This window comes from Chaetura pelagica, unplaced genomic scaffold, assembly GCF_000747805.2.
Source record: "Chaetura pelagica isolate M959 unplaced genomic scaffold, ChaPel_1.0 scaffold312, whole genome shotgun sequence".
NCBI lineage: Eukaryota > Metazoa > Chordata > Aves > Apodiformes > Apodidae > Chaetura > Chaetura pelagica.
In genome coordinates this window covers 408651-424443 of record NW_009952485.1, presented here as the reverse complement: position 1 = coordinate 424443, position 15793 = coordinate 408651, and the positions used below count along the sequence as shown (strand labels likewise).

The 15793-nt window shown below is 37.1% G+C and overlaps 1 protein-coding gene across 1 annotated transcript; it reads left to right on the top strand.

Annotated features, from left to right (window-relative positions):
* The first annotated feature begins 899 nt into the window (after window positions 1-899).
* LOC104398692 (cytochrome b5) lies at window positions 900-10909 on the top strand. Its single transcript, XM_010008829.1, has 5 exons — window positions 900-908; window positions 6122-6250; window positions 7896-7925; window positions 9976-10010; window positions 10831-10909. The coding sequence occupies exons 1-5, from the start codon at window positions 900-902 to the stop codon at window positions 10907-10909; spliced, it is 282 nt and encodes a 93-aa protein (XP_010007131.1).
* Window positions 10910-15793: the final 4884 nt, after the last annotated feature.

Here is a 15793-nt window from a genome sequence, read left to right as displayed (position 1 = left end):
ACATTTGTTTCCTGTCTTTAATGCTAAGTCTAAATCCATAATTAAGAGTTGAAGTACAGTCATGAGTCATGTATGCAAAAGTCATCTGCACTTCTGGGCTCTTCAGCTCCTGAAGCCCAACATCTCTACTTGCTGCTGCAAATCTCTTCCAATTGAAGGACACAAGGCATTAGGTCATATTTATTTTAATGTTTTTTTATTTTTGGACAGCATTCCACCCAGAAAGAAAAAAAAAAAAATGCAGTCAGAAACGTATGAATGTGTGACAGCCTTGCGTTTTAGACTTCCACACTTAAAATGGTTACCTAAAATCAGTAATTATTTTAAATAATGTAAGGTGTAGCTTTTATAGGGCCCGGAGCATCCAGTGCAGCTGCACTCACATGGCCAGATGATATCCTGAGCAGAGTCTTAAGGTGAGAAAGAAAAAAAGCAACATACAAAGCAATCCTCAAAACCATACTCCCAAGCTGAAAGGCATGGTGATTTCAACAGAAAACTAAAAAGTTAATATAATAATTCAAAATTAACTCTACAGCCATAATATTAAATTCACACTGTTAATCTTGTTTTGTTTTGTTTTGTTTTGTTAAGTCACATTTTTTAATGGGGAATTGTTTTGCATTCAGTAAAACAGACATTGAATTAGGTTTTGTAATTCACATGTAATTGAACTAAATACATGGAAAAGGGCATATCCATCTCAACTCATTTTATACCATTGCTTGAATTAATACAGCATGCCTCTGAAAACAGCAGCTGTAGCCTGACAAAATGCAAGAGTGTTGATTTTAAAGGAAACATTAAGGGCATTTGCAAATTGTTGCATCTTCAACTGTTTAGGCTCCTTTCCTCCTCCTTTTCACATTTGGTATAAAGGGAAATGTTTCTCATCCAACATGTGCCAGGTAAAGTTGACAGCCTCTGAGACAAGCTCCTGAAAATGATCTGAAATACCCGTGTTGGTTTTAAACATCAAGCTGTCAATCTCTGGGGGTTACAAATTAATTTTCTCCACACACTAATTATTTTCTTTTTTAACGGCAGCTCTCAGGAAGACTTTATAACTCAAATGTATGTCTCTAAATTTTGATTATCAAAATGTATCCTCTTGGAGAGAAAAGCTAGAGACCTTAGCTTTTGGAGTGCAGTATCTGAAAATTCTTGGCAAGAAAGACTATTCTTGAGAACATTTTTTTTTTCTTTTTCAAAGGCAGCTCTCAGGAAGACTTTATAACTCAAATGTATGTCTCTAAATTTTGATTATCAAAATGTATCCTCTTGGAGAGAAAAGCTAGAGACCTTAGCTTTTGGAGTGCAGTATCTGAAAATTCTTGGCAAGAAAGACTATTCTTGAGAACAGAAACTTGTATATAATAATTTTCATTCAAAAACTGTTGGACCTATATTGCAGAACATTTGAGAAGTCTTTTCATAGTTCCAGGTCCTACGTCATTTAAGGGAAAACAGCTACTAGAAATGCATGTGTACTTGCTGCAGGCTCTTCTGGCAATATCTGATAATAACATATGTAAATAGTAGTAAATGTCAGTTAATGGATTAAGCATGTTAGTAATGATTCCTGTTATTTCTCTGTAGTTTAATAAAGCAATCCCATTAGTCAGGCTTTGAAATAAATCTAATGAGCTAAACAAGAGTAGTGGGGCCTATAAAAATGAAGTTACCTGTGTCTTGATCTGCTTGCCATTGTGGTAGAAGCAAGTCCTCCCTGTGGCTTTTGTGGGAACTTGGGTTTCTTAAGCTAGGCAAAGAAGCTAACAAGAATAGGAATATCTCTACCTTAGAGAAATTCCTCATTGTAGAAACTAACTATGATATGTATTTAATGTTCCTCTAATACAGACTTTTCTTAGTTTCCCTCAGTTATTGGTGGTCTCACAATTTAGTGAAAATATTAATGGCCGATGAAAACAGGTTTTTCATGAGGTGTGACCTTGTGCTTTCATAGCATTGTTTCCTAATGGACAGTCCCCACAAAATGTGCTTTGTAATGCTCATCAGATAAAGTGCAGAAAAACAAATATTGTTGTCTTTGTCAGAATGAAAAATGTTCTCTTCGCTATATGGCAGTGAGTTGCATTATTCCAGTATGATGATGTTGTGGAGGAGTAGCATAATACTTATCACGGTTAACGTAATGAACAGCTTACAGTGAAAGGTGCCAATATTGGCACATTTTGAAGTCTGTCAGTGTACCACATGAATTTTTATTTCAGAACCTTGCAGTCTAAGGATTAAAACCGGTGTTATCACTTCCTTGAGTTCTGATGAAGCTTGCAGGAAGATTTGAAAATGCTTTAAAAAATGACATCACTTTTTAATGCAAGACTCCAAGCTGTAATTGTTTTGTAAGTGAGGAAATGGGCATGAAGCTACTGGGCATTTATTTTGTGGTTCATCTAAAACCCTAAAAGTGGTTTTCAAAAGTGCACTGTCATGAAGAGATCTACTCTCCTAGGATTCTAAAATTTACATGAATGCAGAATTTCTGTCCTGTAACTTAAATAGGTGATGAAAATAATTTGGAGGGCTCTTCAGATTGCATGAAAGTGCCCTCATATAAAACAAGTGTCCATCTGTCTGTATTGCACAATAAAGCTGAGATTCTCTGGGTCTTTCTGGCTCTGTTGTTGCCCTTTTCTGCTGCTCTTTCTCTTCAGTCCAGAAAGCAAAACTTGAATTTTTAAGACTGCCATTGAGGGAGACTTTTGCTAATCTCCGCAAAAGTTAAATTGGAAGCTAGATTTTATTCTCCCAGTATAGGAAAGGAGCAGTAATTGTAAATTAAGATAGTTATACTTTAATAGAGTCTTGAACTATGGCACCTAGAAAGTTGCATGACTAGCGAGGGGGAGAAGACTTGATAGGTGTTCAGGACAAAGTAATCACAGACTTCTGACCCACATGGGAGCAGTGAATTTAACTGCTTATTTACTTTAGATAAAACTTTTAACATGCTGCTGTTAGGAATTAGTCTATGCTATGTACTGGTGCTGGCTTTGTACAAACTTCTGTTACATGTGTAACTTATATACTTATGTTATTGTATTGGAGATGTCCTTAGAATGAGCTTAATTTATTGTCAAAAGCTCTTTTGTTGCCCTTGAACCACAGTTTTACGTGCAAAAACTCTTCAGTTATTTGTATTAGCAGGATTTTTGTTTAGGAGTTTGGGATCATTTTATAGACTTCCAGTTCTACGGTCTATCCAGAGGCTGTTCATTATAGTAGAAACTCTAGTAGCAAGCTTTGTTTATCATGCAGAAGTGTGAAGTTTCCATATAAACAGATTTTGAGAAACTCATGAGCCATCATGGCAAACGCTCAGCTTTTGATAGAAAAGTCACTTCTTGCCCTTTTTGAGACATTATAGTTGCTGCCTTTCATTAGGGGAGGTGAATGAAGTCTTCTCATTAATTGTTTGTGTTATGTGCTCGTTGTTTGCAAGCTCTGAAAGAAAAATCTAGTTTCAGAGTACTTTTGTGTACATCTACTATTTTACTAGTAACATCATCTGGTAGATGGCTTCAGTTGGGAACTCTGTGATTCTCTACCTTAGTCCTGCTGATGTGAGGAAAAAAATACTAGTAGTTTTCCAGCCATGGTGGCAGATGTCAGGATGAATTTGTCCCCTTCAGGTTATGTGTGATAGGCACTGAGGGGGTTGCTTGCAGTCACTGTGTTGACATTAATGTGGTTTTGTTGACTAGGGGATCAGTTACCAATTAGACAAAAAAATAGGTCTGCATTCAAACGCTGGAGTGCCTCAGTGAAGCTGTCCGTATAGCTACTTGTAGCTGCACAAGGGATGGATTTCGCAAAAAAATAGAAAATTATCATTCTGTAGTCAGCAACCTGCAGGTAGTTTGTTGAAGTACTGTGTGAAATAATTTTAATCTAGATGCAGTTATACTGGTAAGTACCCACTTGGTTGATGAATTCTGGGGGGGAACTGGTGTGAACTAAGTGATCTGGAATAACAAGTAATTTATCTGCTTGTGCAAGTAGGGTTTTGTTTCAGTGCATTGCATGAGTGTAGATGCTACTCATGCTACTAGTCCTTTATAGGCAGTTTAACTTTGGTGTCTTTTGCTGGTTGTTCTTGTCTTCTTTGTTTAGCATTTTTTCCAGGGAGTTTTGCTGCCTTTTCTGCTGAAGATGCTATGTACATATTTTCTATTATGGGGAGCACAGTTCTTTAGGATGGCATTAAAAATAAAGCCCCAAACCCCACATTGCAGAAGGAATTCTTAGCTGTGGCATTATCTGGGAGTTCAACTCCTTAAATGTGCTATAAATTTCAAGACACTGAATTTGAGTGATCCCTCGGCTTTTGTCCAGTCCTTTCCACAAATACTTATCAGAATGGATTCAAGGGCAGGATTTTTGTACGCATGCTATATTTACACGTCCACTTGCATAATCTTTTCTCTGCATGCACTCTTTTAACCTTTTTTGGCTCAGCTGTTGTGCTTAATGTCTCTATCAATTGCTTAATCTTGCTTTTGCTTAGTCATGGTAGGGATGTCTTCTAGCTGTGGTATCTTGACTCTTTAATAAATGGCGTTGGGTTGTTTTTGGGGGTTTTGCCTTTTTTTTTTTTTTTTTAAGCAGCCTTGTTAATCCATTAAAATAAATTTATGTCTTTAATGCAGAGGTTCAAGTTTTTTACTTCTGGTACTGCTGGAAAATGGTAGTAATAATGTCTTCCTGATCTGGAGGAGCACATTCTATTTTTGTTGGAAGAGAAGAATTGTTAGATTAATAAGATGCATTTGAAGTTAAATGCTAACCTGAATTGCCTAGACTAACAGAAGTATTTAATGCCATTTCTTTAATCTTTTGTCTAAGCATAGCCTTTCTGCTCAGCTAAGGCCCAGGCAAGATGACCCTAAATAGTAGAATTTTTGGCTATTTTTATAATTTTAGATCCTGTAGTCAGAAACATTAAAAATATTCTGTCACTGGTAAAGTATTAGACCTTATTTCATGGTTGCCTTAATCCAAGGCAGTAGTACTAAAGTGTTTTCAATTTGCTTACCTAATCATTCCTGGTATTTATGTAATACTTATTGACTTAAAATTTGAGTGGTGAATTTTCAAGCATGTTACTTATTTGTTAGTGAGTAACTGGAAGCTGAGAAAGTTCACTGAAATAGAAGATGTGATATATCTTGTAGCATGTTCAGGCAGGATTAGTGGATGGATGGAAATGTGTAACTGCGTATCATCCTAAAAGTGCATCCTGGGGAAGAATACAAGTCAATGGAGAACAAGGATTTAGATTAAGGGAATGGTGATGGGTTGAGGTATTGGGAGATACTGGGAGACAACTTCACTACATCTCAAGGGTTTTATGACCAATGTGGTTTTAGGATTCCGTAGTCAGCTAAAATCAGATTGCTGTTGTAGTGTCTTGTATGAGCCTTCAGTTGTGCTTAAACAGTTCCAAAGTGGCTGGTTTACTAGATAATGATAAAATAATTCCTCTTGGAAGGGATCCTTGAAGGTAATCTGGTTGAACCCCCAGCTAAAATGAGGATCAACCTGAAATTCAGGTTCTTTAATGCCTTGTATAGGCAACCTCAAATAATGGAGATTCTGCATACTCCCATGCCAACTTGTTTCAGTGCTTGATTGCTCCTCTTGTGAGTAGCTATTTTGTTACATCTACCTGGAATGTTCATGTTGCAGCTTGTACCTTTTGTCTTTTATCCCTTTGCTGTATAAAGCATTGTTTGGATAAATACATACATTTCCTGCAGAAGTGATAACACAGAATGTAACTTTAGATACTAGTTGGTCTATTAAAAGACTGATTCCTGTAATGTTTTAAATGCTTTGGTTGCTAGGGGTAATGCCTTTTAACTGCTCTGTCACTGATAGCATAGAGACTTAGCTCCCTTGGCTTTGTTTCAAAGTGCATGTAAAGCTGTCTGGTTATTCAGAGAGGCTTATGTTTGCATAGGAATTCTAGCAACTTATGTTGCAAGGACAATTATTTTAAATTTTATTTTTAGAAATAGCGAAATGAAGAGTTTCTGTTTTTAGAATGTGGAATGGTATTCAGTAATAAATTCAAACTCATTAAAAATTGCAGCACCCAGGAGGTGAAGAGGTCCTCAGAGAGCAAGCTGGTGGAGATGCTACTGAGAACTTTGAAGATGTTGGCCATTCCTCAGATGCAAGGACAATGTCAGAAACATTTATTATTGGGGAACTTCACCCGGTGAGTATGTGAGAGTACCAGTAGTTGAAGATGCTGGCCATTCCTCAGATGCAAGGACAATGTCAGAAAAATTTATTATTGGGGAACTTCACCTGGTGAGTATGTGAGAGTACCAGTACTTGCTGTTTACTGTAGTGTGTTTGCACATAGTTATTTCTCTGGTAATTTATTTCAAAATAAAGGAGAGCTGCTAGTTTGGTTGGATGCCAGCACTGCGGCTGTTTGTGGATGGACCTGGGCTGGAGATTTTCCCCATGTGAAAGGATTTGATTAGTATAACCCAGGGATGGTCATATTTTGTTGCTTTGAAATATTTTACAGCTTAGTTCTTGATTAAAATGAATATGGAGTCATGCCATATCTTGTGTATTCTTTGGCCTTTGTAATGAGACTCTGTAACCCCTGAAAGTGGTATATCAGACTGTTTATACCTTTTCTTAAGTTAATAAACAATGATTGCTAACAGCCACTTTCATCGTTGTAAATATATATGCCAGGCTTCCATCAGGATATAGAAGTACAAATCTGCTCTTCATGTCTATGTTTAGAAAATGGCTGCTGTAAGCATCTTAATTATAGTTTGATGCTCTGTCTTTATCTTCTCTGGCTCCCCCTGTTTTGAGCTGTATCAGTGTTCCATGCTTGCAGTTGTCAGTGTTGTTTATGATGAGTTTCCACTGGATTATCTGTCACTTCCTCGTTTCTATGCTGTCCTTAACCATTCCCTGTATTTTTAATAGGTGCCTTTCTGCTGCCTCAAATTTGGAAGTATTGATTTCTAGTTACAAAGCTGTTACCTTGTCTTCTTTCAGATGGGACTTATCTAAGCAATCCTGCATCCTGATAGTTGAAAACGACTTGTTAGAGGTTTAGGCTGCTAGTGTGCCTGTCTGCTCTACTTTAGTGTCCATCCCTGTCTCTTCTCCTGTTCTGTCTGTTTTGTGTGTTGTGTCTTGTATTTGAGGCAAACATCACTGTCTTGAGTAGCATATTTCACAGGAAGATTGCTGATCTTGTATCCTCTCTTGATCAATATCAGTAGTGTAGCTTCGCCTAATGTAAAACAGTTCAGCTCTGATGCACACTTGTTATCTTGCAGGTTTGTCATCAGTTTCAGATGACAGTTGATGCCAGGAAAAGTGTTCTTAACTTGGCTACCAGTCTAGTTCTTCCTTATTTGACGAGTACCTGTTTTCATGCGATATGAAATGAACAGCTTGATAGTTTAATGTACAAATACAGCCCTATTAAGATTACATAACTGTTGGGGCCTTTTTTTTTTTTTTTTGGCACTACTGCCCAATGATAGGAGTAAACTAGGTAGAAGTAAACTAATATGATTGCAATCAATGTATAAAGCTAAGGTTGTATGTCCTGTTTAGAGACAAAGGAAATGCAAAAATGTGGGCACAAGGAATAATGAAATACGTTGGAGGCTCTGGTTTCACTATTTCTTTTGTATACTGGAAAGTATTATTTAAGGAAGTGATCTTGTTTATAGTAGCTCAGAAATAATACACCGACACCTGCTCTGTTGGAAATGTTTCCTATGTTAAAATAGGTACACATTAACAGAATAAATTGCACACTGAATTTAAACAAAAATAAGTTATCCCTAAATGTTTCTTCGTTGTTTTTTCTGCAGGACGACAGAGGGAAGCTTCAGAAACCAACAGTAAGTGTGTTTTTTGAAATGTCACATTGTGTCTTTTAAGCATTAGGGGCAGTGTCTGTCTGTAAATGCTATGTGTACCCTCAGAATCAAAAATAATTCAGCTTGATTTAAATGTAGTGTTTCAGGTCAAAAATCTCTTAGACTTTTTTTTATCTGGCTTCAAATTACTCTTCCTGTTAGCTTTTCTTTAATTTGTGTGTCAATAACAAAAACAACTCTGCATTATAAACACTGTTTTCAGTACACATCCAAAATGTAGCCTCATAGCAGCTATTATGAAGCAAATTCACTTATTCCAGCCAAAACCAGCAGAGAGATTACTTCTAAGAAACAATAACTTTTGTAAGATTTTACAATTATGTGAGTTAGTTAAAGGAAGGAAAATAATAAATACACACACATGCTGTAATGTTCACTATAGCAATTATTCATTTTATTATTAAGGACTGGAACTAGTATGCTAATAAAAATAAACAATGGACTGAGGACTGGAATTCAGAACTTCTTCCTACCAAGAATAGCATCTGCTATTTGTTTTTGTTTTGAGATTCAGAGCAGTTTTTATTGAAGCTGTAAGAGCAGTGACTGTAAATGCAACTGTGAAACAGACTGCCCAGGGTGAGTTATAGTAAGCTTGGCTAAGCTCACAGGAACTTATTAAACTGAAGTACTTAGAATACTAATTCAAAATGTGGTCAGGCGGGAGTTAGCAGGTATCCAAATTACTTTTTTACTACACTCCTGTTTGGCTTATTCTCTTGTTTTAGTGCTGGTTATAGTTATCTACACTACATGTGTGTTTTCCATAATTCCAGAAATAATCTGGAGTAATTAGCTCTGGCAGGACGTGTGGGTGTAGCTGATAAGACAGTTTCACTCTGCGTTGCACTCTGGGTGGATAATGTGGCAGATTAGGCCTGGTACTCTGGCTCTCTAGGAGCCATCAGAAGGCCTTGTGCTTTAAAATGTCCTTGTCCTTCCACTGTCTAAAGTAACCTCACTGTACATGTCGTGTGTCATAGTGTTTAAAGACAGGTTTTGATGAGTTGGGCCATATTTCTCTTACTGTCTTGGGGCGGGGGAGGGTGTCCTCTGTCCCTGAATGTGGCAAGTCTGTTGTAGAAGGTGTTAGTCTTGATAGTGCGGGCACAAGCTGTTCCATGCTGCTTAACTTTGGGTTTAATTTTTCATTGAGATGTTTGCAGAACCTATGTAGATGTAATGACTGAGGTCTTACTCTTTTAAACATGCTTTTTGTCACTTGTAAACATATAGTGATTCAGAAGTAGCCTGTTGGAGCCTATGAGAGGATGTTAAGAATCCTTCACTCTAAATGAATAGTAAATATTCTGATATTAAAGCAATTAATTTTTCAGCGATGGATCTTGCACTACAAAATTTAAGTAGTTTTAAATCTTGGATCTTTTAACTGCACTTAGAGCCATGTACAATTAGCATTATTCAAATTAATAAGTCTTCATATAAATTGTGCACATGTACCCAACTGGGATTCAGTCTTGCAGTGCTCCTTTTTCTATGGAAACTGCAAGGAGTCCAACATCAGAAACAACCGTAAAAAAATGGACTGATTCTTACACAACCTGAAATACCACAAATAAGCCTTATGAATGTAATTAGTAGCTTTTGTCATGTAGGTTCAATATAAGAAATAGTTGTGTATTAATTCAGAGTATTTTTGAGTAGCTTTTAGGCAAGTAAGGGATCTTTGTCTTTAAGGAGACTGAAACTTTTCAGATGTAACCTGAGGTTGAAGTTAGCTTCATGGAAAACTTGTGGCAAAATTCCTTGTGATTTTTTTTTTTTTTTTTTAAATAACTTCTGATGCAAAGTTGACTACAGAAACTGCTGCTAGCTAGCTGCTAATACAACAGTCTGTTACAGGAATTCTAAGAAAATGATATACAAATGCAGTGCAATGAGTAATTTTTAAGTTAGTCCCACTTCATGAGTTTGGAGAAATTAAGGGTCTAATGAAGGTCAACAGGGGTGCCTGTTTGATGTAAATACTTTTTTATGCTTTGCTTTTCAGGAAACTCTTATTACCACGGCTCAGTCTAATACCAGGTATAGTACGACACCTGATGTAAAACTTGAAGTTTCTCATTATGTTTCTGAAGCTTAGAAAGCTGAATAGTTCCTATTGTCTGGAAGCTTGGACCTTGGGTGATGGTGCATGAAAAATTCAGTTCTATGTAAATTCTAAGTTGGCATCTATGTACCACTTGACAAGCATGTTAGCTTACTAGATAGATTTTTTTTTTTTTCTTCTCATTGGTAAGTATCAGTAAGCACCAAATGGTTTATTTTGCACAGGCTTTCTTGAGTCATCAGGTGAATATGAGACACTTGGTGCCATTACTGACTTTTTTTCTGACACGGATGCCTCACTTTTAAAAAATGCTACAACTTGCATTTAAGGAAAATTAAAGAATTGTGTATATAAGAAGGAAAATCTGTCAGAATTCGGAGGGAAGGGAAAACATTTTAGAACACTGCTGAATCAAACTTGCCTGTTGGTGATACTTCAGAGGAGCATTTAATCCTCCTCCAAGTGGGAAGCTTGAGTGCTTGGGAGTGTCATGTGTTGCTGCTACTTAAATAGCTTCTGAATGAATGATATACGGGGCAGCACATCATGACTTTAAATGTGTCTAGAGTCTTATTCTTGTATAGTAAGCAAACTTGTTGGAAGCTCTAGTACAAAGCTTAACAGTACAAGCTTTTTTACCTGGCTAGAGTATTACTGGCCAGGTGTTCTGTTGCCCTAACTTTGAAGTATTTGTTGGGATTGGGGAGGAAGGATGTCTCTAAGTAATTACTGGGGGGGGGTTTAAGCTTGCTGATTGTCACTTCCTAAATTAGTATTTCAAAAACTTCCTTCTAGCTCATGGTCCAACTGGGTGATACCACTAATAGCAGCAATTATCGTGGCCTTGATGTATCGTTCCTACATGTCAGAGTAAGCGCCTTACTGAAAACTAATGCAAGAAGAGACTGATCTAGGAGAGAATATAAGCAATCCTAACCCACTATGTTTCCAGACAAAAGCCTCATGTCTAAAGAAAAATTAAACTTTTTCAGAAAACTGAACATATCTGCTGTGCACTTTTCTTAATGTTGCCTTCTTATTTGCTGTTCTGAAGTGATAAAAGGTAGCAATTCTCTTTTTGTATAACAATTTTATTCTCTAATGAGTTGATAACTGTTTTGGTTTCTGTATTAGAGTATTGTTTTGTATGTAACACTGATTCTGGTTATTTCTCTGTAATCTGTAATAATGTCCATAGGACTGTCTTTACGTATAAATTTTACAGCTTTAAATGACTACCAAAACTGTGTACATGTATTTGTCCATGTACACAACTTCATTTAACTTAAAAACTCATGGTGTCTTCTTAAATGTAGGGTATTTGAATGAAGTGCTAATTAAATGTAATAGAAAAAGCTGAGCAGGCTACTAATGGGTATAAGTGCCTGTTAGCAGTTGGGCCCTACAAATCAGGCTATAAGGAGCTGATTTATTTTTTCCTTTCTTCTTGACATCTGCTCTTATAGTTGTTGTAGGTACTTCTACTAGCAAACTGTTCTGTTTCGCTCCCATGGAAAAAAATCAGGTGAAATATGAAACCCAATGTTTGGCCCAATTATGTCTGACTCAGTTTTGTGAAAAGTAGCTCTTTCTTGAGAAAAAGGCAGAAAAAAATTAACTGCTACTAAATTACACTGTTCTTGCCAAGCACTCAGGTGACTGTAGAATTTGTTTTGGAACTTCTAGACTTTTACAGAATCCTTCAATTTTGTCATGTACATTGTGAGAGAAAAACTGATAAATGGAATGTTTATGACTGTTCTGTGATATGCTCCTTGGTGCTTTACTATGAAGAGATGACTTTTCACTGCTAAGTACAAGGTAACTGAAAGCGTGAATTTCGTGGTGAACATTTTTAGTCATATGTAAATGATCATGAATAAATGTTTAATTGCTTACTCTTGCTGTGTGAAATACATTCATTTAAAAGTGTTTTTGAAGGCCTTAGAAGGGATACTCTTGCATATTGGGACGCTTCTCAGAAGTACCTGAAAATCAAGATTGGTCCTTGTCATGGTTTAACCTCAGCTGGCAGCAAAGCCCGGCACAGCTGCAGGGAGACAATCAGAAGGGTAAAAGTGAGAAAACTCATGGGTTGAGATAAAGACAGTTTAGTAGGTAAAGCAAAAGCTGCTCATGCCAGGAAAACAAAAGAAGGAATTGATTCACTACTTCCTATCAGCAGGCAGGTGTTAAAGTCATCTCCAGGAAAGCAGGACTCCATTACTCATAACCATTACTTGGGAAGACAAGCTAATAGAATGGTGTGGGTTGGAAGGGACCTTAAGGATAATCTATTTCCAACCCCCATGCATGGGCAGGGACACCTCCCACTAGACCAGGTTACTCAAAGCCCCATCCAGTCTAGCTTTGAACGCTTCAAGGGATGGGGCATCCACAACATGCCTGGGCTACATGTTCCAGCATCTCACCACCCTCACAGGAAAGAATTTCTTTCTAATATCCAATTTAAATCTATGCTCTTCCAGTTAAAAGCCATTCCCCTTCATCCTATCACTTTTGTAAAAAAGTCTGTGTGCAGCTTTCCTGTAGCCCCTTCAGATGCTGGAAGGCTGCTATGAGGTCTCCTCAGAGCCTTCTCTTATCCAGGCTTTCTCAGCTCTCTGATCATCTTTGTGGCCATCCTCTGGACTCACTTCAAGAGCTCCATGTCCTTCTTGTGTTCAGGACTCCAGAGCTGGACGCTAGTACACTGTAAAATTAGCTTTTAAAAAAAGTAAATATAATGGGGGAAGGGAAAGTGCTGTGACTTCAGGGAATTGTCATGTGTGTACATAGGAATATGTCAATATAGGAATCCTTTAAGAGTTCTTTATTTTGGGATTGTTTTGTAGAAATTACTGTTATAGCAAATAAGGATATCACATATAGCTTCAACTTTGAAAGTGTTTAGTATCTGCTACATTTGTATTCATGTGTTCTGTCAGACTCTGTTAACAAATACAAATGTGCACTTAGAGTAGATCCTGTCAACGTTTTTACCTTTTTACCTACAGTATAAATGACAGCGTGTGGGATTGTGACTAGCATTAACTTATTTTGTCTTGTTTTTTTTCCCTAGCTTCTCTTCTGATTGTGGAGAAGCAGAGTTCAAAAATTCAGGATTTATTGAGGTTTTTTTACAAATACACTTTTAGAATGCTATATTAATTCTTGAGTTGGTATTTAGACTCATAAGTGAAGTTTCAAGTACTGAACTTTCCATTAGTTTTTAAAATAACAATGAACTTCATGTGTTAAAGCAAAGAAATCCAATACAACAGCAGCTTTTAAAAGCTTATATTTCGTATAATTATTTTTTTTTTCAAGAAATTCAGACTGGGATAATTATGTCCACATCAGTGAACAGGGCAGTGCAGTCAAAGTGGATCCATAAAGCAAAACCCTTACTGCAAAAGGCCTTTTTTCCAAGCTATGTATATTTTGGCAGTTTTAGTATGGTGTAGCTCTGTTTGGGTCTCATATACTGGGTATTTATTCATGCAGTCCCCCAGAGTACCTATACCAGCTCAGTCCCATCTAGAAGCAGTTGAGCTGGCATATGCAGGGAATTTCCACAATGTGAACCAAAAGCACAGTGAGTGGAGACGAGCAGGCAATGCTTCAAAACAGATACAAGTTGAGATGCTGATGTAGATGTCCACAGCTTGTTCCTAATAGTTAGTTTGTTCATGTTCACTTTAACCAGTCCTGGTGAAAGTTGTTCCTCAGAGATGGACACAACTGTTCTGGGTTTTTAAATGTGAACTGATCTTACAAAAGCTAAAACTGAACTAAAAGATTATCTGGCTTGTAATTTTCCTTTTTAACACCCTAAGGTTAGACCTGCTTTCCATAGGGGGTCATATGGGAGTTTTTATGTGACTTGAGCTTTTGATTAGGACTATGAAAGGAAGAGAATAGGTATGGGGGTGTGGTGAGGAATTAATGACTATGCTATAGAAAAAATAGTTGAGTCAAAAGGGTAGTCCATGTTTTTACAGTCTGACAGAAAAAAAAAAAATTAAAAAAAATTGACAATCTGCTTTCTTCTCAGAACAAAATCCTTTGTCCTGAGATCTGCTCTGAAAGTACTTCCTCTAATTTTCTGGCAATTAATTGTAATACTATTTTTTGTTTGGAGGGGCTGGTATCGGTGGTTGTTGCTTTAAATTCAGATGTCATGTTGTCTGCTTGTACAACCTCACGGCGTTTCTACTGCCCTAAATTATTTGAGCATTGCATTTTTGGCCTTCATGTGCCTATCCTCTGTTGTGCACAAGAATGCATAGTGGCAGAGAGCTCCCTTCAATGGAGATGGCCTTGGCTGTAAAGCCAGTACAGCTTGTTCACTTGCTCTCTCTGCTGTGACAAGGAAAAAGTAGTACTCTGTCCCTTTCTCTGGCTCACTTGCTTTGCCATACTGGTCCAGTGCCTTTCTCTAGTTCTGAATGCTGTGCTGTAGTCAGGATTTGGCAGAAACCTAGAGAGAAACTGGCAAGGGGGTAAAAGCTAGGAAAAAGGAAGTTGATCACAAATTTATTCAGAGGCAGAAAAAAATGGGAAGGTGCTATGGTTTTTCTTTTCTGAATGTTTGACTTCTGAGGGTAAATTAATGCTTTATGAAGTCGTGTCCATTTTGAGCAAAACTCAATGAAGATGTAGCAATGTAGATTATTAACCAAAGCTAAGTGAAAATGAAGGAGCTGTGTCAAAGTGTTGCACAAAACATGTATAATGTATATATATAATGTATAAAACATGTATTAATAGTATTACTACATTACATTCCTTCTCATGGTTAATTAATTATGTGTTGAAATATTTTCAGTTTTGAATGACCTGGCTTATAAGTAAGTGGGCAGACAAGCACATGAATTAATGAGAAATGTTGGAACCACTGGATCTTAGTAGATGATTAATGCTGGATTTTCTGTTCTTTCTGAAAACCAGTTAGACTTGTTCTTAATCTTCTTAGATGTAAGAATGTGCATAAAATAATCCTTGGCATTATTTTTTTGCCAGCTTTCTAAAACGGGACATACAATTGATAGCTGCTAAAAAGAAACCTCAGAATGGGCTTGATTGCATTGTGTTGTCTCATGTATAAGAAATGTATTCTTTTTATCCTGTATTATAATTTCTGTGCTTCTGTCTTATGGTTTACTGCACTTAGGCAGACAGCATACTGCCAAGAGCTCTCAGTTCTGTTCACTGAGAGGAAAGTTGTACTGTCAGGTAAGAGGAATTATGCACAGGAAAAAGCTTAGGGAAGGTTTTTTGCTATCTCCAGACGGAACACCAGAAAACTCACACAGATATCCAGAGTCTTAAGAACTGTACCCAGCAGCACAATTACCACAGAAATCTTGCCTCTTTCCATACACCCTGTTCTATGGATAAAGCTAATTGATGTTATTGCAGGGTGAAAGAACTTCATGCCATCTCTGGAGTTCCACCTACTTAAGTCCTGGATAAACGCAGCCTTGTGTTGTTTTAAATTACAAGGTTTTACCTGTCAGATGTGGGAAAATGTCTCTTTAAATAGAATGTGATCTGGAAACTGCTTCAAGGTCTAGGAGGGGGTGATTAGAGAGAAAAAGGTAACCCAAACAAGGGGAGTGGTATCCTAAATTGCTTCTTGAAAATAAGGAAAGATCCCTTCTCCTGTCACACTCAAATGTCAAGAGATTTCTGATGTCAGTTGATGCTTTTAGTAGTCTTAATCATCTGCTCTTAACATGGCCTGCAGAGGTAT